General features: G+C 41.0%; 1 protein-coding gene across 1 annotated transcript; it reads left to right on the top strand.

Annotated features, from left to right (window-relative positions):
* Positions 1-72: 72 nt before the first annotated feature.
* Positions 73-22,666, top strand: LOC119040885 (histone PARylation factor 1). Its single transcript, XM_037133989.2, has 8 exons — positions 73-215; positions 3,756-3,915; positions 5,800-5,989; positions 7,124-7,222; positions 14,166-14,316; positions 17,388-17,475; positions 20,493-20,665; positions 22,416-22,666. Exons 1-8 carry the CDS (start codon positions 165-167, stop codon positions 22,545-22,547), a joined length of 1,044 nt encoding a protein of 347 aa, XP_036989884.2. The 5' UTR covers positions 73-164; the 3' UTR covers positions 22,548-22,666.

Below are 22,666 nucleotides of genomic sequence, written 5' to 3'. Positions count from 1 at the left end.
TCGCCCCGCCTTTAGGGGCGTGGATATGGGCGGAGCCTTCTCCCTAAATTGGAGCGTCTGTAGCGACGCAGCGACTGGAATTAGCGGCTCTTGAACCCGGAAGCAGTCGGCGGCTCTCGGAAGCTTCGGCGAAACGCGGGAATCGGCTGGTACTGGGCTTCAGGATGGTCGGCGGCGGCGGTGGGAAGCGGAGGCCCGGCGGGGAGGGCCAGCAGGTACTGCTGCGAGGCTGTGCGAGCCCCGCCTGAGCTCTTGGTGCTAGCCAGGGCACCAAGGGGCAGCGCATCGCACTGATCCGGTGATCCTTGAGCGCCTGCTCTGTCCCTTGACACGGGGGTTGCTCCGCCGACCGTGCTTGGGGCCGCGGTTTCCCGGAGTTCTGGTCTTCGGACCCAAAAGTAGCGCCTTTGTGTCGTCGCCTCGGCTCCCGGCGCGGTTCCTAGGAAAGCAGTTTGAGACAGTCAACAGTTGATTGGCTCGACTAGCTAAACTGACCTAGTTGAACCAGGCGCTGTGTGGGTCTTGAGGATTCAAGATGAATCCTGCCGCCCCTGCATCATCCCCAGCCAGGGAGGTGGGGCACCAGTGAATATACCTGTTACTGTAACTTTTTTGTTTGTCATTGTATCAAAAATGTATAAAACATGGAAACATTGAAAAAGCATTTAGCAAGTCCCTGGCGGGTGTTAAGGAAGCTTTTAAGGCAACTCAAGTTTGAGAGGGTTCTTGAAAACAGAGAAGTAAGGGGTAAGGAGTAAGTGCAGAGGATGTTGGGGCACAGGGCAGAGTTCTGAGAGGCTGGAGCCTGGGAGGTGAGAAAGTAAGGGGGGGACATGATCGTAAAGGCACTAATGAAGGAAGGGGGCATGAAGTATGTGCACATTCTCATACTTTTTTTTTAAAAGATTTTATTTATTTTTAGAGGGGAAAGGAAGGAGAGAGGGAGAGAAACATCAATGTATGGTTGCCTTTCGTGCATCCCCTGCTGGGAACTGGCCTGCAGGGAACCGGCCTGCAACCCAGGCATGTATGTGCCCTGACTGGGAATGTAACCACGAATATCTGGTTCACAGGCCCGCGCTCAATCCACTGAGCTACACCAGCCAGGGCCATTCTCATACTTTTAATTGATTTCTGAAGTTCTATAACCACTACACTAGTACCGATAAGGCAGCAAAGAACTGTCATTGTGATAAGTAGAGTTTTAGAAAACTCATTCTGGCTGTATTATAACCGAGTGGGGGGAGACAGGGTTAGAGGGCCTGATTAACTGGGAGAGGGCCGTAGCCTGGGCTTCATTGTGTCGGTCGTGCTTTCTAGGAACACAGGGGTAAAGTGCAGCCTCTGAAGGGGACAGCTGTCCAAAATTCTAGTTATTGGGGATTTGGAGATGCTCGACAGGTGTGTGAGATAAGGCAGAGCTGAAAAAAATTAGTATTTCCCTTTGGTGCAGTAAACCAGTTTGACAGAGAAATAGTGTTAGAAACAAAATACCAAACATAAAGATGATTCTGTAGAGACTACAGCTAACAATAGTAGCCACATTTATGTGTCATGTATTAGGTATGTTCTGTGTATTTTTATAAATAACTTACTCCTTATAACAGCCGTATGATATAGACAGAGTACTACATATGCCCTTTTTGTAGATGAGAAAACAAGGCACAGAGAGGTTAAGTAACTTGTCCAAGGTGACAACTGGAGATCAGAAGTCAGGAGTCAACCCAGGTAACCTCTCCACTGTTCAAAACTGCCTTTCAGCAAAGTAGATGGAGGCTTTCCTTTTAACATCTAAGTCTGAGGCAGTCTTTGAAAGCTTAACCAAAGGTGTTACTGAAACAGAAGGGAGGATGGGTCAGAACTTGGTATGTTCCAACCGGTCTATATTTGTAGTTGGAGAAGCACCGCGAAGTGGTTGAATCTGTGCACAGGAGCCAGCCCACCTGGGTTTAAATAAACCCCTGTTCTTTCATGTTATAGTTAGGGCCCTAGGGGAAATTACTTTGGCTTCCTTTTTTGAAAAATGTGGAGAGTATCATCTAGCTCGTAAGGTAGTTGTGAAAATTAAATAAATTAATTCATAGAAAGTCCTTAGAACAGTAGCTTGGCACATAGTGAATGCATAATAAGTACTTTTAAAAATTATGTATTGTTTTTATTGTTATTATCTTCATTACTGTTCCTTGCTTTTATCATCAATACCCATTTTGGTGTCCATATTTCAACAGCTTTTGGTTAAATTTAATTTTTATGATCTCAGACATATTATACTCCTTGGCATAATAAACTGTTACTATTGGCCAATACATGATCCTCATTTACCTTGTTTATTAATAATATAACAAACACCTATAAACCCACTGCCTGAGCCAAGAATCAAAACACTCAAAATAACTCTACACTTAACCTGCGTCTCACCTATCCTCTGCCTAACATCCTATCGCCCGCACTTGGTGCAGCTACCACCCTGGGTTTTGTTTTTCCTTGCCTTCTTTTTATAGCTTTATCCCCTATGAGTGTATGCCTTAATAACCTTTGTCGTTTTTGAACTTTATACAAAAGCTGTGATGCTGCATATAATCTTCAAGAACTTTTTCCTTCATTCAGCATTCCAATTATAAGGACTGATTTGAATCGCGTGCACCTATACTTCCTTCTCACTAAGTACAATATTACATTGTTTGGAAGTCCTGTAACTGTCCATTCTCCTGTCAGTAGGCATTTTCATTTACTCTCTTTTCTGCTCTTGGAAACAGTGCTATCAAGAACTTTCTCATATATGTTATCTTCATAGACTTTGAATGCTACCTCAAGCAACATCAATCAACTTGAGTCTACTGGGAAAGTGGAAGAATATAAATAGGAGAAACGTTTAGGTTAGAAGTTTTCAGTCTTGGCACTGTGGACATTTTGGGCCAGATAAATGTATGTGTTAAGGGGGCCTATCCTGTGCATTGTGGGATATTTGGCAGCATCCCTGGCCCCATCCCACTAAATGCTAGTAGCACCCCCCCCAACCCCTCTGCCCTGCATATTTGTGTGGAATTGATCCTGGTTGAGAAGCACTGATGTGGGTGGAAAGGAAGAATAAAAAAAGAACTTAATCCAAAAGAAAGGTTCTAGAAAGAAAAACAGATTGCTATGTACAAAACTAAAGATAAGTAACTTTCACCTAAGCATTTTATCATTATAGAAATTTGTCAAATACCAATATGCATTATAAAACCTGGCATAATTATATAATGAACTGCAAAGATATTGGAGATGAGTTTTATCACCTTGTCCTGACATTAAAGGGCCTTTTGTGAAATAATTCTTTAACTGGTAGATTCCCTTGTATCCAGTTGTTTCTGACATTTTACACTTGATGTGATGACTGAATCTAAACAAAAGGCACAGTGACATCCTGTTTACCAAATGAAGGCAAAACCTGCCTTTTCCTTACTCATCTTTTCCCACCTCTTACCTTTTCTCTTTACTTTGATTTTTTTGTTTGTTTATTTTTCTGTGTTTCCATTATTTTAGAGAAATAGATTAAAGACTTGCAATGTGGATCCCTCTTGCCACTATGTATTACAAACTCTTTTTTATTTGCCCAGAGAATCCCCATATCTTACTCAAATACCATTTATAGTGTTGTAAAGAAAATACATGTATGCCATAGAATTGGGTGAACAAAAATGAGCAGTGTTGCTACTTAAGGGAAATTACTGAAATTCCTTCTTGGAGAGAACATTTCATATGCCAACTTTCAGAGTGAAAAAGCAGTTGATGTGAAGAAGAGTAAATCCTGTGAAGCTGGTGTCTCCAGTGACCTTCGAAAAGAAGTAGAAAGTCATTATAAGCTTTCTCTGCCTGAAGATTTCTATCACTTCTGGAAGTTCTGTGAAGAACTCGATCCTGAAAAGCCAGCTGGTGAGTTATTCCAGAATCATTCTCCCGCTTCTGCCTTTGGAAAAGACAGTGGGGGACTGAACCAAGGTCTAAGCAGTTCATAGAAAAGGAAACTTTCCAACATGTGTCTAATAAGAGAAATATAAAATTATGCTATAATAACATGTCACTATCACCTGTTATCCTGGCAGGGGTAAATAAGTTCACGACATGCTTTGATGAGAATTTGAAGGAAAACAAGTACTTTGATATGTTGGAGTTTTAGTAATGACCTAGCGGTTCTACTTCTAGGAACTCGTCTTATGGATTGGGTGAACCAAAAATTATGTTCAGTGATGTTTTTGGAAATAAAAAATGAGAAATGGCCTACATGCTCATCAGTAATACATCATAGCAGTAAATGCTATGAATATTCAATGAGTATTCATAGTTTTAGAAGAATGGATCAGATTTTTAGGCAATAATAAAGTAGCATGCCTGGAAGATTTTCAAGTGAAAAAGTGTATAGAGTACACTGCTGTCATTAGTATTAAAAAAAAAAAGTCAAGTATGCACACACATCCCTATGTACTTTCTATGTGCTTATTACTGTCTCTGAAAGGATACACAAAAAAACATAATAGTTGTGACAGAGTTACTTTTCACTATTGCCATTTTACACTATTTAAATTTTCAGCATGAGGTAGGGAGAGAGAAACACTCATATACTATTGATGGGAATATGGGTAGATAACTGAATTTTGGCAGTATGTCAAAATACTTAAACTGTGCAGCAACTTCTCTAAAAATAATCATGGCTGTGTACAAACATGTATTAGCAAAGATGTTCACTGAAGCATTGTTTAGAATAGTAAAAAAAGTAAATATCAATAGTAGAATAGGTGTCTATAGTGGAATATTTGCAATTATTAAAATTATGTAAAAAATTTAATAGCTTGGAAAAGCATTCAGAAAATTTAAGTGGAAACAGGGTGGAGAACAAAAAAACCCTTACAAAACAGTATGATCTCCCTTTAAACTGTCTATATGATTACATTTGTTCACAGAGTGGGGGAAATGCTATCACTGTATACCAGACCATTATCCTTGTTATCACCAGCTAGCGAGATGGGTGGTTTTAGGTTTTATATTACTTTATAAAACAGTGAATGCTATCCTAACTTCCAGCTAAGCTGAATCGTTTGCCCCTCCAAAGGAACTGCTTTTATTCATGTTGTTTCCTCTTCTAAGAATTTTCTTCCTCTGTCCATCCCCACCTGACACACATCTGGATCCTGCCAGGAGTGCTTACCTCCCCCTTAGAGGAACAACAAGGACACATCTGATGTTGTAAAGATACACACCAGAGCAGACTTCATGACTCTGGTCTATGTAACACTCTCCTGTGATCTGGGAGTGGAGGAAAGGGACCACCCAGGATTAGGGTTGGCCAAATAGATTGTCGATGCAAAGGAATCCCATAGAGATAATTAGCTGAAGTGGAGGGAAGGGGAAAGAAATGTGTTTATTAAATACATTTTATTGACCTTCCTTAATGGACCCTCCCTTGTTATCTATCTTGTCTCTCCCTTATCCAGGTGTGCTACCATTATTTAGGCTCTAATATGTCCATAGGAATACAAAGCAGTCTTGCTTTAGCCCAAATAACAAACAGCAGGAGTAATTGAAATGTATGTAGTGGTAAATTTAAGAGGAAATCCTAAATGAAACTGCTGCATTTTTATTGCTGATTTCTTTTCCATTGAGTGTTTATAACTAACGTCTTCACATATAACTAAAGGTTTTTTTCTTTTGCTTTAGAAAGTTTTAAAAGACAATTGCTTAGTAATAGTTTACTAACAAAAGGCATTATGTCCAATCTGCTTTCAGAAAGCTGTTGTCTAAATAAACTTATTTAATTTATAGATTCACTCTCTGCAAGCCTTGGACTTCATTTGGTGGGTCCGTATGATATCCTTGCTGGAAAACATAAAATGAAAAAAAAACCAGGAAGCCTGAATTTTAACCTTCACTGGAGATTTTATTATGATCCTCCTGAGTTCCAGACAATTATTATTGGAGATAGTAAAACTCAGTTCCACATGGGGTACTTCAGGTAAAGGACCTTTTCCTCTCAGACACAGTTCCCGTCCTTCTAACAAGCGTAAACATTCACTGGTCTCACCCAAGGTGAAGGACTCATTTTCCCCTTATTGGTGGAAACATGGACCATCTGCTGTTCTGCTTTCTGACCTACGTTCAGGTGGGCAAACTCTAGGTTTAACCTCCCTAGTTTTTCCTTTGGGGTTCAGAAGAGCTCTTTTAGCTCCAGGAAGATAATTTAAAGCAGCTGCTGGGACTTTAAGATTAGTCACCTGCTTCCAGGGCACACAGAGGCAACCTGTAGTTAAGAATGTGCTCTAGTCAGACAGGTTGGAGCCCGACAGACTAGTCCTACTCTTCGTTATCTGGGTGACCCTGTGCCAGTTGTGAGCGATTGAGATTCTGTGACTCAGTTTCCTCTCCTGTGAAAATGAGGATAATGTACATCCCTAAAAGAATGTTAAGGGGATTAAGTGATATGTACAAGATGCTTAGAATGTTAAAGAAGTAGACGTTGAGGGGGAAAATACTTTGTGTACTGGTACCAGTGGAGATGTCTGCTGTGTAAAGTAGAGGTTAACAGGAAGTTAATGGAATAGTGGAACTAGAGGAAATACGCTGATGGAGAAGCATTGTGGGACAGTACAGCGCAGACAGTGCTGGGAGTTGGCTTCATGTGGAGTCTGCCTCTGGCTCTGCCGTTAACTTCCCAGGACCTGGACTGAGTACTTCCTCTCTCTGTGTTGGCTCCTTCAATTGTAAAATAATAAAAGAATTTGGTTGTATGTATATAAGTCAGATCCTTTCACCTGTAATGTTTTCTAATCCTCTTCATCCTGTTTACTTTGTTTTTCTACCTTTTTCTTTTTTTCGCAGAATATAGAACTGGCAGTGAGATGATGGTATATAATCTTCCCTACTTCTTTTGATAGGCCTTCTAAGTAGGTCCTAAGAATCTTAATTTTAGTTCCTGTTCTATAAGTAAGATTTGCTGTAGCTATTCCTAAGAAATTTAGAGCTTACACCTTGCAAATTCCAGTTTAACAAAAAATGCAGATATAAATTGTTGTCTATAGACCTAAAATACTACTTGCCTAATAATGTAAACCATGGGCAGCTAAACTGGTGATATTTTTTGCTTAATCAGGGATTCTCCTGATGAACTTCCTGTGTATGTTGGTACAAATGAAGCAAAGAAAAACTGTGTAATTGTTCAAAATGGAGATAATGTGTTTGCTGCAGTCAGGTAAGAAAATATTTCATTTCAGCCCCGTCCTAATTATAATACTTATTTATAATTTTTGTGCTATGTAGGGAATTGAGGAACCTAAAAATTCTAGATTTCAGAGATAATTTCTGACATTTGCAGGTAGTGTTATCCACATTCTGTTCTACTTTTCACCAAAATAATATACCTCATATAACCAATTATTTCATTTAATAGACCTATTACTTAATCTTGACCTTAGTTCTTCCATGACCAAATTAAAATATTTTCTTTAGTAAAAGATGGTGTTCCAAACACCATAATTATGACTTCATTGTAAGAACCCACTATGTAGCCCAAACAGCAGGATTAGATACAGTGAGGCCCGTGCTCATGAAATCTGTGGAAGGGCTGATGGAGCAGCCGAACCTCCTGGAGTGACAGTTGTGGCAGAACTGGCTCGCCTGTGGAGCTTGTGTCTCTGTCAGCATCAGAAAACTGGGACATCAGCCACTGCTGCCAATGGCAAGACGGTGTGCCTTCAGGACCACACTGTCTTTGATGTAACCTGTACGGTAAAATGGGTGCCCTGCCCTCTGCCTCTCGCCCCCATGAACCTGAGTCCAGGTGCTGTGGTCTCGGCTGCAGTCGCTCCAGAAAAGACGGCACCTCCACAGCCGAGCTCACTGGGGGACACAGCAGAAGCGTGGCCTCTGCCTGGTATCTCTCCTGCCGTTCGGACTTCAGAGTTGCGTCTGCTTTAGGGAAGCTAGGTCTTGTGTGGAGTCTGAGCTGGAGAATAATATGGGAAAAGATTTTATTTATTTATTTTTAGACAATTGGGAAGGGAGAAAGGGAGGGAGAGAAATGTCAATATGTGAGGGAGACATTGACTAATTGTCTCTCATACTCCCCCACCACCCAGCTGGGGGTGTGGCCCGAAACCCAGGCCTGTGCCCTGACTGGGAATCAAACCAGCAACCTCTTGGTTCACAGGCCAGCACTCAGTCCACTGAGCCACACCAGCCAGGGCCATCTTTATCATTTTAAGTACAATAAGTAAATCATGTGCCTCTCTTTATCACCTTACTTTTTAAAAAAGACTTTTATGCTCTGTGTTTAATCATGCAGATTTACATAAAGAATTCAAACTAAGTTAACCTAGTGCACCCACTAGACTGGTATGTAAATGTTGTACATACTGGTATATTTAAAGGGCAACTCACTGTAGATGTCCAAAAAAGATTATTTCTCTTCTGATGCCTCTGAGTTTTATGAAATGTTTCTTGTCTCTTATATAGGTCTTACACTATCTTTTTTTTTAAAGATTTATTTTATTTTATATTTTTATTGATTATGCCATTAAAGTTGTTCTATTCCCCCCCTTCATTCCCCTCTACCCTACCCCCCTGTCCCCACCATTACCTCCCCTTTAGTTTACGACCATGTGTCTCAAGTTCTTTAGATTCTATATTTCTCATGCTATTCTTGCCCCCCCATCTATTTTCTATCTACTGTCTATGCTACTTATTTTCTGTACCTTCTCCCCCTTCTCCTCCTCCCACTCCTCTGTTGCTAACCCTCCACGTGATCTTCATTTCTGTGTTTCCACTCCTGATCTAGCTGTCCTTTTAGTTTGCTTTCGTTTTAGGTGTGGTTGTTAATAACTGTGAGTTTGCTGTCCTTTCACTGTTCATGTTTTTTTATCTTCTTTTTCTTAGGTAAGTCCCTTTAACATTTCATATAATAAGGACTTGGTGATGATGAACTCCTTGAATTTGATCTTATCTGAGAAGCACTTTATGTGCCCTTCCATTCTAAATGAAAGTTTTGCTGGATAGAGCAATCTTGGTTGTAGGTCTTTGGATTTCATGACTTGGAATACCTCTTTCCAGCCCCTTCTTGCCTGTAAGGTCTCTTTTGAGAATTCAGCTGACAGTCTGATGGGGACTCCTTTGTAGGTGACTGTCCCCTTAGCTCTTGCTGCTTCCAGGATTCTCTCCTTCATTTTAATCTTGGCTAATGTAATGATGATGTGCCTTGGTGTGTTTCTTCTTGGGTCCAACTTCTTTGGGACTCTCTGAGCTTCCTGGATTTCCTGGAAGTCTATTTCCTTTGCCAGATTGGGGAAATTCTCCTTTATTATTTGTTCAAATAAGTTTTCCACTGGTGGCTGTGCCTTTCCCCTTCTGGTACCCCTATAATTCTGATGTTGGAGCGTTTAAAGATGTCCTGGAGGTTCCTAAGACTCTCCTCATTTCTTTGACTTCTTGCTTCTTCACTCTTTTCTGTTTGGCCATTATTTGCTTTCTTCTGGTCCACTCCATTGATTTGAGTCCCAGTTTCCTTTTCATTGCTATTGGTGTCCTGTGCAATTCCATTCATTTCAATTAGTTTTGCCTTCATATATTTGTCTAATTTGTGGCTAAAATCAACCAGTTCTGTGAGGATCCTGATCACCAGTGTTTTAAACTATGCGTCTGAGAGTTTTGCTATTTCTTCCTCACTTAGATTTATAAGCTCTGGGGCTTTGAGATTTTCTTGAGCCATTTTTGGTCTGTTCATGCGCACTAAGTAGGAGGAGCGGAGCCTTGGACTCCCAGGTCGCTGGGTTGTGACACTGTATGTGGGGGCGTGGTCAGAGCGGGGAAATGGCGAGCCCTCTGCAGTTTCCCACCACTGGGTAAGGAGCAGAGCCTTAGGTGGTTCACCAGGGTAGGGCCACTCAGGTCGCTGGATTATGACACTGTATGTGGAGGCGGGGTCAGAGTGGGGAAATGGCGGCGCCCTCTGCTGCCGCTGGTGCCTGCTGGGTCCTGTCCAGTCGCCCACTCCCTCGCTTGTCTATCTGGGCACGAATGTGTGACCACAGTCAACCCGCAGCCCTGCTCCCTTGCTGTTTCCCTGCGATTGCTTGCTGAGTTGCCCACCAGGTCCAACCCTGCGCCTGATTCCTCGCGCCCGAGTCCACCTGACCAAGTTTTCCTGTGCAGCCCCACTCCTCCAGCTGCTGGTTTCGCCCCTCTTACCAGTCAGGCTGAAGAATTTGTTATCAGACTTCCGAAAAGTTCAATTTTCTGTGTTCTGGCTGTGTTTTCTGTTGCTAATATTTAGTTGTCTCTAAACGTGATTGTGTGAGAAAGCACGGCGTATTCACCTATGCCTCCATCTTGGCGGAAGTCTCACACTATCTTCTCTTACAGTAACTTATAATTTATGTAGAATTTATAGTTCCTTTAAGCCTTTCAGACTTACCATTCCGTTGAAATCAGTGCCATCTTGTTAGAAACTGTTGTTGTTTGCTTGCCTTTGGTCTGTCTCTCACACTAACATTAAGTTTCATGGGGCAGAGGCTTTCTCATGCACAGTACCTGCCCCATAATAGATGTTCCTTAAATAATTTATTCATTCTACAAATACTTTGACAGGCAAGAACACCAAGGTTTTCATTAGTCTTATTAAAAAATCTTTTTGAAAAGAAAAGTTATAGTGGTTATCTAAAATAATCCAAGACTGTTTTGGTATTTTTTAGCTTTTTGGAGAACACAGAAAAGAAAAAGAAAAAAAATTCGTGATAAATTTATAATTTAGGTGAAGACCAGCAAGTAAGTATTTGAGTACCCTTTTCACTCAGATGTTTTCTGTCTCCAATAATTTATCTCCAACACAGAGGTAAAAAGATTATAGTACCTTTCAAATATTACAACTATTTTAGTTTTTAAAATCTTCCTTTTCTTAAAAAAGCTACTCACATTTAATCCACTTTATTCCTATATCAGCCTGAGTAAGGTCTTTTAAGGTCTTTTAAGGCTGTTTGTTATAAACAAATTATTTTTATGCCCAGGGAAACTAGTTTAATCTGTGCAAAATTGAATAGTAGTCAAAAAAATTGAAAATCACCCAGCAAAGATTAGTAAAGAATAAAGAATAATCATATTGTTTAATGCACATAGAAAACATATATATATATTTTTCAAAGTTTTCATTATCTTTGGACAACTAAAATAGAAATGAATTTCCCCCCATTCTGTTCTTTTTTTGTTCCTTTTCCTCAAGTAACTTTAGCAATACTTTGACCTCACAGACCCCCTAAAATGATCTCATGGATCTTCAAGGGTCCACAGTCTGTTCTTTGGTGACCGCTGTGCAGTTAATGGTTTCAATTGTGACTTCATATCAGAACCTCCTGGGTTACTGGTTAAAAGTACTTGACCCTGAGCTGTACAGGCCCTACCTCCAGAGACTCCACTTTAGCACATCTAGAACAGAACTCAGGAATGTTTTATGTATACATTCCAGTTAAGTCTAAATGTAATACAAATTATATTTTTCTAATTTTAATACTTAAGTTTTTAAAATTTATTTTCCCTGTTTTTAATGAACTCTTATATTGTGCAGGACCCCAAAACTATTTAAGCAGATTGAGTATTTACTAAAAGAATGAATGTACTTTATTTTGTCCAATATATCTGGTTTTGTGTGATCTTGTTAAGTAATCATTTTTCCCCTTGCCTCCGGCCCCCTCCCCCCACCGCCCTTCCCCGCTGGGACGGGTAATGTGGATTTACTGCACAGGCAGTGTTTTTTTCAACCACCAGCTCCAGGTAAAATTCACTAGCAACCCAGGAGGTTCTGATGTGCAGTTCTTATCAAAGAACCGTGTGTGGACCCATAGGGAACCTGGCACCATTTTGGGAGGCTTGTGAGACCAGAACAACTCATGGAAAGGTGTCATTTTGGCCCCGGTGGCCAGAGGTGATGGATGGGGATGATACTGTTTGCACTGTGATAGGAACCAAGGCAGTGGCACCGCATGAGCAGCCATGATGTTATTGATGGCAATGACACAAGGCACGTGTCATTTAAAATGTGGGGGATGGAGCAGTAGAAATGTTAGAGCTCTGTCACTGAGAACACGTCTTTAACATGCTGGGTGACGAAATGGGGTGTACGTAGAAAGCAAGCCCCTCTACATAGTCACGGGAAAAGCTCCTGTGTGACAGAATTGAGAGCTGAACTGTTTTCCACTTTCACTTGAGAGAGTGACTGACAAATGCTGGTTAATCAGACACGGGTGTTTGGCAGACATTTTCTCAACGGAACCAAAGAAAACAGTGGCTGTATTTGTTGCCAGTGATTAAAATTCAAGGTTTCGAAAATAAAAATTAGAATTGGGGAAACTTTCAACCACCACTGTGAGCTTGACAATGCCTCTCTCCCTAAGTAAGGACTTGTTTAATGTGACTAGTGGTGATTGTAAGACTCGAAGGTGATTCTTTCATGCTGTGATGTGTTGGAGGGAGGGTGCTGTAGTGAAGAGTCTCAGTATTTGGGTGTTCTGCGTCCTTCAGTGAACCCATACGTGTTCATTCACAGGGTTCATTCACAGTTCAAGGCACCCTAATGGATTTTAGTGCAACAGAGTACAAAATGTTCATGGTTATTATTTCAGTTTGTACTTGGCGATTGTAAGCATCCGAAAGCAAAGTATTAGATACTAAGTTGAAGCTGGGAGACAAAAGCTTCATACATTGGTGCCCAGGCAGTCATAATAACGTGAAGAGTGTGGAAGACAGCAGCTAAGTAGCAATGGAAGTCTTCATAGAGACATTTGGTCTAGCCCTTGGATGCCTAAGAACTTACTAGACAAAGTGGGCAGAAGGGTGTTCTAGGCAGGGTAGCAACATATGAATGAAAGCATGAAAACAAGAGCCACATAGTGTGTGAAGGCCTAAATGCCACCCAGAGAGATTGAGGTGGACTATGACGATTCTCCTCAACCTGCCGTCTTTAGTCTGCTGTTTTCCGTTAATATATTCTCTTGACACACAGCTGGTTATGACTGAAGGTCACAGTGCAGGCCTGTGTGCTGTCATCAGAAGACAATGACTAGGTGGTTTCGGTTTCTGTGGCACTTCAGTCTGCCCTTCCTAGCTGTGTGACCTGGGGTAAATTGATCATTCTGTGCCTCAGTTTCCTGATGTGCAAAATGGGGATAAGAATAATACCCACCGTAAACATTCTAAGCTTTGTACCACACCCAGTCCATAGTGAACTGTGCAGTGTTAGTAGTGACTAGAAGTGACTTTGCTCCTGGGCGTCTGGTAGTGGCCACAGGAAGTAGTTGACTTGTGTTTCCAACTGAGTGCTGCTTCCAGCTTGTTATTTTACCCTTGTCCTCCTGTTCTGCTGCTGAAAGCCTTAACCTGCTTCCAGTAAAACAGTTGTTTCCCTGACTGACAGGAACACATACCTTTAAAAATTGTTTTGTACCGTGCTTCTGCATAAGCTTATAAAGTAGCCTTGCTTTCCAATTTCATGTTTTCCAAATTTATCTTAAAACCAATTTGAGCCCTGGTTGGTGGCTCAGGTTGCAGGATCGATTCCTGGTCAAGGCACATAAAGGAATCAACCAATGAAGCATAAATAAATGGAATTGCTATTCATTTTTTGTTTAGTGTTTCTCTCTATGCCTCCCTCTGTAAAGTCAATAAATAAAAAATTAAATTAAAAATTTGAAGGTAACATTTAAAAAAAATCTGCTGTTTTCAGTATTGTAATAGTGTCCCTTGGCTCTTTAAAAGTAAAAATTCCCTTTTGCTGTTTATATACTGCTTCCTTCTGTTAAGCCAGGCTTCTCCACAGCAGTTTGTCACTTCTTAATAACAACAACTAATGCCGCTTAAAACTTGGCTTATTCTCAGCTTTGTAAATATCCCTTGTACCCATAGTGTAGACAGAGATAATGCAAATTTGAATCATGTTTGTTGGTATTGTGGCTGAAAGCTTTTTATCCATACTGCTTTTCCCCTGTTGAAAGAAATCTATTAGGGATTCTGAGAGAGCTATTGGTATAATTATTCTTCAGTCTTTTTGTTATATGGAAATTGATGGTTTTTAACTTAGCTCCCTTCACTTTCCAAAGTCTGTGTACTTAGAGCGATGGCTTATGGCATCATGAGGGCTTTTACTTCTTTTTCAGATTATTTCTGATGAAAAAACTTAAAGAAGTAACAGATAAAAAGAAAACGAGTCTCTTGAAAAACATAGATGAAAAACTCACAGAAGCAGCCAGAGAACTGGGGTACTCACTGGAACAGAAAACCAAGAAGATGAAACAGAGAGATAAGAAAGTATGATTTAAATGTCAGTCACTGGCTAGTTTGCTGTTTTAGTAGTGTTTTCTCTTAACTCCTCCCTACCTGTAGGTGTACCTTGTTTCCTTATCCCCTGCCGCATCACAAGGCGAGCTGGACGCCACCCCCAGGGGCCCCCTCCAGGGCTGTGCAGCAGCGGGGGTACGAGGACCGCACTGGAGATGGGCCTGGGTGGCTGAGTCGTGGGACAAGTCTCTGCTGTGGCTGCACAGCTCATGCCATTGTTTCCCACTCTCTTAATCTTGTTTGACCAGTTACTTATTTCATATAATTGGGTGAAAGCAGCTTTGTACGTAATGTTTAATTTTTTTTGATGGGTGGGGTCTAACACTAAGAATTGGTGCTCGGTGTCTTTGGGGGTAGTTTTGTAAAGGCACGCCTCAGATGCTTTACCTTGCTGGGACCGTGTACATAGAGATTTGCTGATTTCCTCCAGAATTTGTGGCTGTGAGCAGTCCTCTCTCCCCTTCCCTTATTGGTGCCATTTCCCATTAATGTTCCTTTGTGTTGCATCTCCACTCATGCCTGCAGCAGGAGTGGAGTGTTTTGTAAACAGCAAATACTTTGGCAAGGTTTTGGGTCCTTTGCTTTATCACTTACAACTTTCAGAGTAAGTTAACAAACAGACAAGGTAGAATTCTGCTTTGGGGTAAATGCGAATTCTATAGGAGTTTGTATTTATAACCTCTGGGGAGGATGGATGCTTGCCACTGGTTTGAGAGCACCCCAGTCTCCTTTAGCCTGTCTCCATTGTCTGCTGTGGCTGGTTCATTTGAATGTTCTAGGCCGAATGAAGTACTAGCTATTCCTGAATAAACTAGTACTGGTAACTAAGTACACTAGCGTATTTAGTTATAAAAAATCCTACTTCAGTTCCTTGACTGCTCTTAATTCAGTTGCAGGGTAAAAATTAGTCACTAAACTGCAGTATTAGCATTTCTTTTTTAGTCCTCAAGACCGGAAATAGCTTCTGAAATATATATTCGAATGAAACTACTTGCAGTTGGGCCCTTTAAAAATTGTTAAAAAAGATTTTGTTTCCCTTCTCATTTTCATAGGGTGCATCTCCCAGCTTGTAAGTAGAAAGAAGGGTAGCATTTTGGCATTTCGTCTCGTTATTATGTTATTTCTAATTCTTGACTAAAGACCGAGCTTGTACAGGAGAGCTGTTAGCAAATTCTTTCATCAGAGCCTTGTTTTACTTCTCTACCATTGACTATCCTTTATTTCAGAGGGGATTTCCTTAATTTTCCCCATAACTACAAATAAGATGTGAGTGGGGTTTAAACTTCATGGGTGTGTTTGTCCCGATCCCCTCTCCAGGGTTAAAATTTTGTTCTTACAAAAACAGCTGGTAAAAACATAAATACAAAGAAAAAAGAACCTATAAGACAGCCATGATTTTATCCTATCAAACACAACATGTTGAATATACTTTCAAACCCATTTGTTCTTTACTGTCCTCTAATCTTCATTTAACTCATACTTGTCTAGTCCTGAAAAATTCAGTTCCACTAGTGAGTTAGTGTGAGTTAGTGACTTTGTGCTGGTGTATGAGAGCAGTAATATATCCATTCTGGTAAAATAGATCACTGTGTAATAGTGGAAGTCACTGTTTTATACTGACACACCCTCACAGTGCTTTGGCGTGCAAAGTCCTTATCAGTTACCTCAGCTGACCCTCCCAGCCAGTCTGCAGACTAGGTGGGAGTCGTCGTCCTACGTTATAGGTAAGTACACAGAGGTTCGCAGAGCCTGCTCCTCGTCCAGAATCATGAGTGAGACAATTTCTGATGTTTAACATTCAACCTGTCTTCTTACTGGCTGTATGCCACTTTGCCTTTTTTTATTCTTAGATTATTAAAAATGAAGTTCGATTTAATGACATTGTAAAAAGAGGGCATATCATTTAAAATATCACCACCCTTGAACAGGGTTTTCCTAAATTTGTAATCCTATTTTCTTTTTTTATATTTTTATTATTTGTATATTGCAGATATTTTTCATGTTAGTTTAAAATTTTCGTTCTTGATTTATTCTTGATTGATTTTTTAAGTGTAGTTGCGTCTATAAGCATTTTCTTTCTCTGATCAAAAAAATGTTTTGTTTGCCTTTCTTCTAATAGTTTTATGGTTTTTACATTGAAGCCTAAAATCCAACTGCAAGTTATTTTGGCATAAGGAGTTGGATATGACTATAACTTCGTTTTTTTTCAAGTGGTGAGCAATTGTCCGTGAACTTTTTGAATAATCTGTCCCTTCTTGTGGCTTAATAAAAGATAATGGGACATTATGGTACAGTATAGTCCAGGCTTGGTAGAAGGTAGTTTATTTGGGGGTTTGTGTCCTTCTTCGCTGTCCATAATTTCACTGGACTACACAAAGAAGTGGAATATATGAAGGGGGTGGGTTTGTTTAGAAAGACCTAAAAATAATGTCACTAGTGTGAATAAGAACAGTGTAGACCGGAAGGGCTATGAAGGTGGCCGTGGTTGGGTCTGTTTTCGTCTTTGAAGATTACCACTTAGTAAAAGCTCGCTGGCTGTGTTATCTGCCTGCATAGTGGACACCACAAAACTAGAAACTGCCCTGCTTTGGGGAATTTTGCACATGAGCCTTAACTTTTTAGGTAAAAATAATAGACCGACTTTGGCAAGATGGATAACAGGAATTCTGTTCTATCACACCTTCCTGCTAACAAAAATATCCCTTCTGTCTTTTAGGTCCAGATATGATGCTTTCTGCCTAAAAGACACTTTGACCTTGGAGAAAACTAATTTTCTGGCTTGCCCCTATAATAGGGTGCATTGCTGTCCTTCCCTCACAAAGTACAAATATGCAGAGACATACTTGACAGACTTAGTAAAAGGAAGTTATTTCACTCCTTTGTACTTACTTGAAGTGCTTGACTTTTAGCTAATCTTAAAGAAAAAGAATATTAAAGTTATATTTTGACTGCAGTTGAGGGTGTTTTTGTGTGTTTTGTTGGGTTTGGGTGAGGGTTTGTTTTGTCTGTTTACCATGACTATTTTTTTCCCTTTAACTTAGGTTGTGACAAAGACTTTCCATGGTGCAGGCTTGGTTGTCCCAGTAGATAAAAACGATGTTGGGTACAGAGAGCTCCCTGAAACAGACGGTAAGGTACTGCTTGTGTAAACACGTGCAAATGTGAATATGCGTGTTAATTTGTGAGGGGGGAGGTTTTCCTCACTTACGTGTGCCTTTATTGGACAGTCACTAGGCATCAGTGATGAGAGCAAGCCCAGGTTTAAACCTGGGTTTGCAGCTGTGTAACCTTAAGCAAGTTATTTAATTGCACTAAGCCTTGTTGCTTTTATCTGTAAAACCGTTAACGGTGAATACCGCTTAAATGAAGGGGTTTTGAGAGTGTAAAAAAAAATGTGTAAAGTGCTTAGCACAGTGCTTACCTTGTAGTACTTCAAATACAGCATTTAGAAGAGTTTAGGGGCTTTTAAGCTATGTTACATTTTCTGAACTATCTTAAAACCTTCATTAATCAACATACTTAGTAGTAATTACTGAAATAGTATGTTTTTATGGTTTTTCCATCTGCATAGTTAACTTAGCATTCAGAAACCCAAGATCCTGAACTGCTTCATTTATAAGTATAAAAACCCTTTGAAAATGTATGATTCATACACAAAATACAATTACTACTGTTAAGAAAATCTCTCAATTCTTTTCCCTCCCCTTTATCCTCTTCTTTCCTTGAACATCCTGGGCCTTGCCTTATCTATCATCCTGTCCCAGAGAGCATACAACTTAGAAGGAAGTCAAAGTCAGCACTTCCCCTAGGAACTACCACGTGTTCCTGCCCAGCACGTGGATTTGGCCGTCCATTTTTAGAACAGAACCAATCAGCCGTGGCTGGCAGTCTCTGGGTTGGGCCCTAGAAATCGGCACTTTTAACCACGTCTCTAGATGTAGGAGTTGGCTTACATCACAGTTACTCAGACGTCATGTTTTGCCGGTTTCACACCACATCAGAGGAATCCCACGGGGAACGTGGAGAGAACGGCTGGGCCGTGCAGCACGGTGGCCGCCAGCCGTGCATGGCTGAGTGCTTCAGTGTGGCTAGTGTAACTGAGATGAATTTATAACTGGGATTTTAATTGTTGTTTAGCTTACATACTCAAGTGATTATTCTGGGTAGTTGGATTAAATTAAATCTTAAAATTAATTTCACGGTTTTTAAATATGGATGAGAAAAGGTTCAATTACACATGTAGCCTGCATTGTACTTGTTGGAGTGGATGCATCCCACTGCCCACAGCTCCTCCCCGAGTCCAGAGTAATCGGTGTCTGAGAAGGTGTGCGGTTCAGTCTTCTGCTCATACTCCCTTCTTCTGCCTCTGGGCACTGGTGTGTTCGAAGCTTTCACAGGTACAATCACTGTCTCATTCGGTGAGGGCTGAGGACGTCTGCTACAGAAACAGCAGTCTCGACACGTGGGGCGGTGGGTTTTGAACTGTGTCCTGGAGTATAAACCCTGTTACCCTGCCCACTCTGGGTGGGTCTTGGGGTTTTATGTCCAAGATCTTTTTAGTTTCCTTTTACTTTTTTCTAACATTCTAGACATTAAATCTTTCAGTGGTTTGATTACTTTGAATGGAAAATGGTAGCAAAAACGTAAGGACCTAATGTCTTGCTCCTGCCTCGTGTCGTTTCCCAGGAGGAGCAGTTGGCTGGCAGTTCGTTCAGGTGCGAAGTGTTCAGCAGATCACAGTTGTGATATTCGTTCACCAAAGTTAAAAACCATAGTATATCTTTCCTGCCATTGCTAGTCCTTAATACCTCACACTTGTAGTTATCAGTGGAACATTGTGCCTCATGCAGGTGTGGCACGATGATCACGTCGTCCTCAGGTGTGACTGTTCAGCCAGGCCCCGCCGCCCCAGCACGGTAGCCAGTTAAAGACGTGTGACGTGGGGAGGTGTCTGTCACCTCCATTCTTTTCATTACTGACTGAACGATCCCCAACGAGCTAGTTTGTCAAAGGGAAGTCTAACTGGATGTCCAGTGCACCTTCCTCCTCACACGCGTCCGGAGATAGGACACACTGGCACCCATCAGGCAGTAAGAACAACGGGAAAAGCCAAAATAGAAATGGTAAACCACTGTTCTTATTTAGATAAACGTTAGAAATTTCCTTTGTTCTTTCTCCAAACCGCACTTCTGCCATGGCTGCACTTCCTCCACTGTGTTAAAGGTTTAATTTTGCAATTTCTTTCTTTTAAAATTTTATTTAGTTATTTTTCAAGTACAGTTTTTTGTCTATTTCTCCCATCCCAGCCCCTCCTGCCCCGTCTCCCCCCTCCCTCCCACTCCCCCCCACCCAGTCCTCATCCCTATGTCTTTCATACTTGTTCCTCAAAATCCCTCCCCATTTTTCCCCTTAAATTCCCTTCCCTCTGGTTGCTGTCCCCTTGTTCTCTATTTCAGTGTCTTTGTTTTCCTTTTGCTTGCTTGTTTGTTTCGTTGTTTAACTTCCTGTTAAAGGTGAGATCATATGGTAGTTGTCTTTCAGCACCTGGCCTATTTCACTCAGAATAATGCTTTCCAGTTCCATCCATGTTGTTAATTTTGCAATTTCTTACCTGCTGTATTGTCTTTTCCTATATTTTTAAATGTGGTAGGATACGGCAAAATAGAGTCAACTTTTATGGTCTATTGGGATTTTGTTTAATCCAACTCCTAATAAAGACTAGCCCAGGGGTATGTGACATGTGGTCTCTATTGCCATACTCTTTCTGTTCCCCAACTTTTTAAAAAGAGAAACATTCTGAACTCAGTGGCCTTTAAAAAAGGCAGTTGGGCCGGGTTTGGGCCTACTTCACCAGTTCCTGGACTAGCATACTGAATGTCATTGAAAACTTAGTAAAATCATGATTGCAGCCAGACCCACCGTGAAATAATCACGTTCTGCCAATAAGAGAAATCATTCTGTTAGGCCATTGTTATGCTTGAATCTTAATTAGAAAAGTTATAAAACTGCCACTTTTAACACAGTGCCATCCAGTTATTTATATCAGTTGTATGAAAAGTCCTAAGAAAAAAAGCCCCAGCTTCTATTTTTACCTTTGAAGGTGGCTGTAGATAATTTTTAATGTTAATGTCACTGATCTCTTTCAGCTGATCTCAAGAGAATCTGCAAGGCAATTGCTGAAGCACCAACTGATGAGGAGAGACTAAAAGCTTTTGCTCCCATCCAGGAAATGATGACTTTTGTGCAGTTTGCTAACGATGAATGTGACTACGGCATGGGGCTTGAGTTGGGAATGGACCTCTTTTGTTATGGTTCACACGTGAGTAAAAAAATCACACCTCCCTCCTGTCCCGCACCCGTTCCCCCCCCCCCCACGCATGCACATTGCACCCTCAAGTCCTAGCATGTGTAGCATAGGTAGGGTAAGTATTCAAAGGAAACTTTCTGAAGTGATGTTCTGGCAAACGTGAATAACCAAGGTCATTTGCCTTTAGGCCTCCGTTCACGTGAACTTTCTTATTAGACATACTGGTGGGGCACACGCGCGTGCGTGGGTATGCACACATCCCTTTCCTGGAACTCTGTTTAATTTCTCATTGTTGTGGAGGCGGTACTTGTTCTTGTGCTTGAATTCCTCGATGAAGAATACATACTATTTTAAAATGGCCTTAAATTACTTAAAATATGAGATGCTATATTCCATTAAGTGTTTGCTAATTAGATAAACACCTCCCCAACAGTTAAGTCAGTGCTTACTCAACTGTGGTTGCCTCAAGGTCAAAGAGGCAGTAAGGTGCAGTGGATACAATGTGTTTCTAGGGCGGAACTGTTTGGTTTTAAATTACTTCTTTCCACTTGCAAGCTGTGTATAAGGTTGGGCAGTTTTTCCAACCCCTTTGTGTATATCCTTACCTATAAAATTTGTCTGCACACAGACCATTTAATTGCAGTCAAGCTATGATGTTACCTACGAAGCACAGAGACGTAAACCACCCTGCACAGGCAGTCTGGTTCTGGAGTCAGTGTCTAAATCAGTAATTCCAGAATTAAAGATATTGTTAGAATGCAAGCTGTTTCAGTCGCCCCAGGGTGAGACCTGAGATGCTGCGTTTCTGACCTGCTGGGGGGGGGGGGTGCTGCTGCTCTACACCCACTCTGAGGAGCTGGACTGGACCAGCAGCTAACTAGCACCCACCCAGGCCATCTGCAGGGCTGTTCAAACAGACGGGTGCACCCCCCCCCACCAAAGTCTGAGTTCATGGGTGGGTCCCGGGAATTCGCATTTCTGACAAGTTGACCAGGTCTGGTGAGCCTGAGAACCACATTGCTGTCATTGCCCTGCCTTCCTCATGTGGTTAGGAGTAAAACAAAAAATCCAAATGTTTAACGACAGCCCTTGACCAAACAGAATAGCACTTGGCCTGCCAGAAGATGGTCCAGCTTAATAAAAAACATGATTGGTGTAAGAAATTAAATAACATAGAATATATGGAGCTTTTATTATTAGCACGGTACTCAGCACACAGTGCTAGTTAATGTTTTTCATCAACAAAAGCGTTGACAGTTTTTACTCCAGGATATAACAGCAGCACAATAGGCTAAGTCACTTGGTAAACCTAAGGCAGAGACTTACGGGACGGAGGGGTTACATGGTGGGTGGGCGAGAAGGAATTTGAAAAGGACGTGATCTGAAAACTCAGATTCAGCCTACCTATTCTTACAGTATCAACTCAGGAAATAATTATTAAAATCTTAACTGGTGGGGATACACAGGCAAAAAACCCCAAGCAATCGATAACCTTATGTGAGGGAATAGAGAAGCTTACATTTTTAACCTGGTTTTCTTCTGAATTTCTTCCAAAATACACCACTGGTCCTTTAGAGCTACAAGATTGCCCCTTGGACAGAATGGCAGGTGTCTGTCTCGGAAGTCACTGGCCTGGTCAACTGAAAGTAGCTAGCACGGTTAGGGGAGTGTGCTTTGTCAAACAGGTGCTTTTCTGAAGTACTTTGGTACTTATAGGGCATCTGCTATATTTTCTGCTTACTGTTATATTTTTATTTTTCAGTATTTTCATAAAGTTGCTGGCCAGCTTTTACCTCTTGCATATAATCTGTTGAAAAGGAATCTCTTTGCAGAAATTATTGAAGATCACCTGGCAAACAGAAGTAAAGAGAACATAGACCAACTTGTGGCATGAGTGAGAGTTGGCTTTCCTTGGTGTACTATTTTAAAGCATTAATATTAAACTTGTGATTTTTTTGTTTGTTTTTAAGGGGTACAGAAAAATAAATCGATGGAAACATTTACTGAAACTTT

Source organism: Artibeus jamaicensis, unplaced genomic scaffold (assembly GCF_021234435.1).
Source record: "Artibeus jamaicensis isolate MK-2021 breed Jamaican fruit bat unplaced genomic scaffold, CSHL_Jam_final scaffold_537, whole genome shotgun sequence".
NCBI classification, from domain to species: domain Eukaryota; kingdom Metazoa; phylum Chordata; class Mammalia; order Chiroptera; family Phyllostomidae; genus Artibeus; species Artibeus jamaicensis.
Note: the sequence above shows the minus strand (reverse complement) of the source record. Positions and strands in the feature narration are given on the sequence as shown.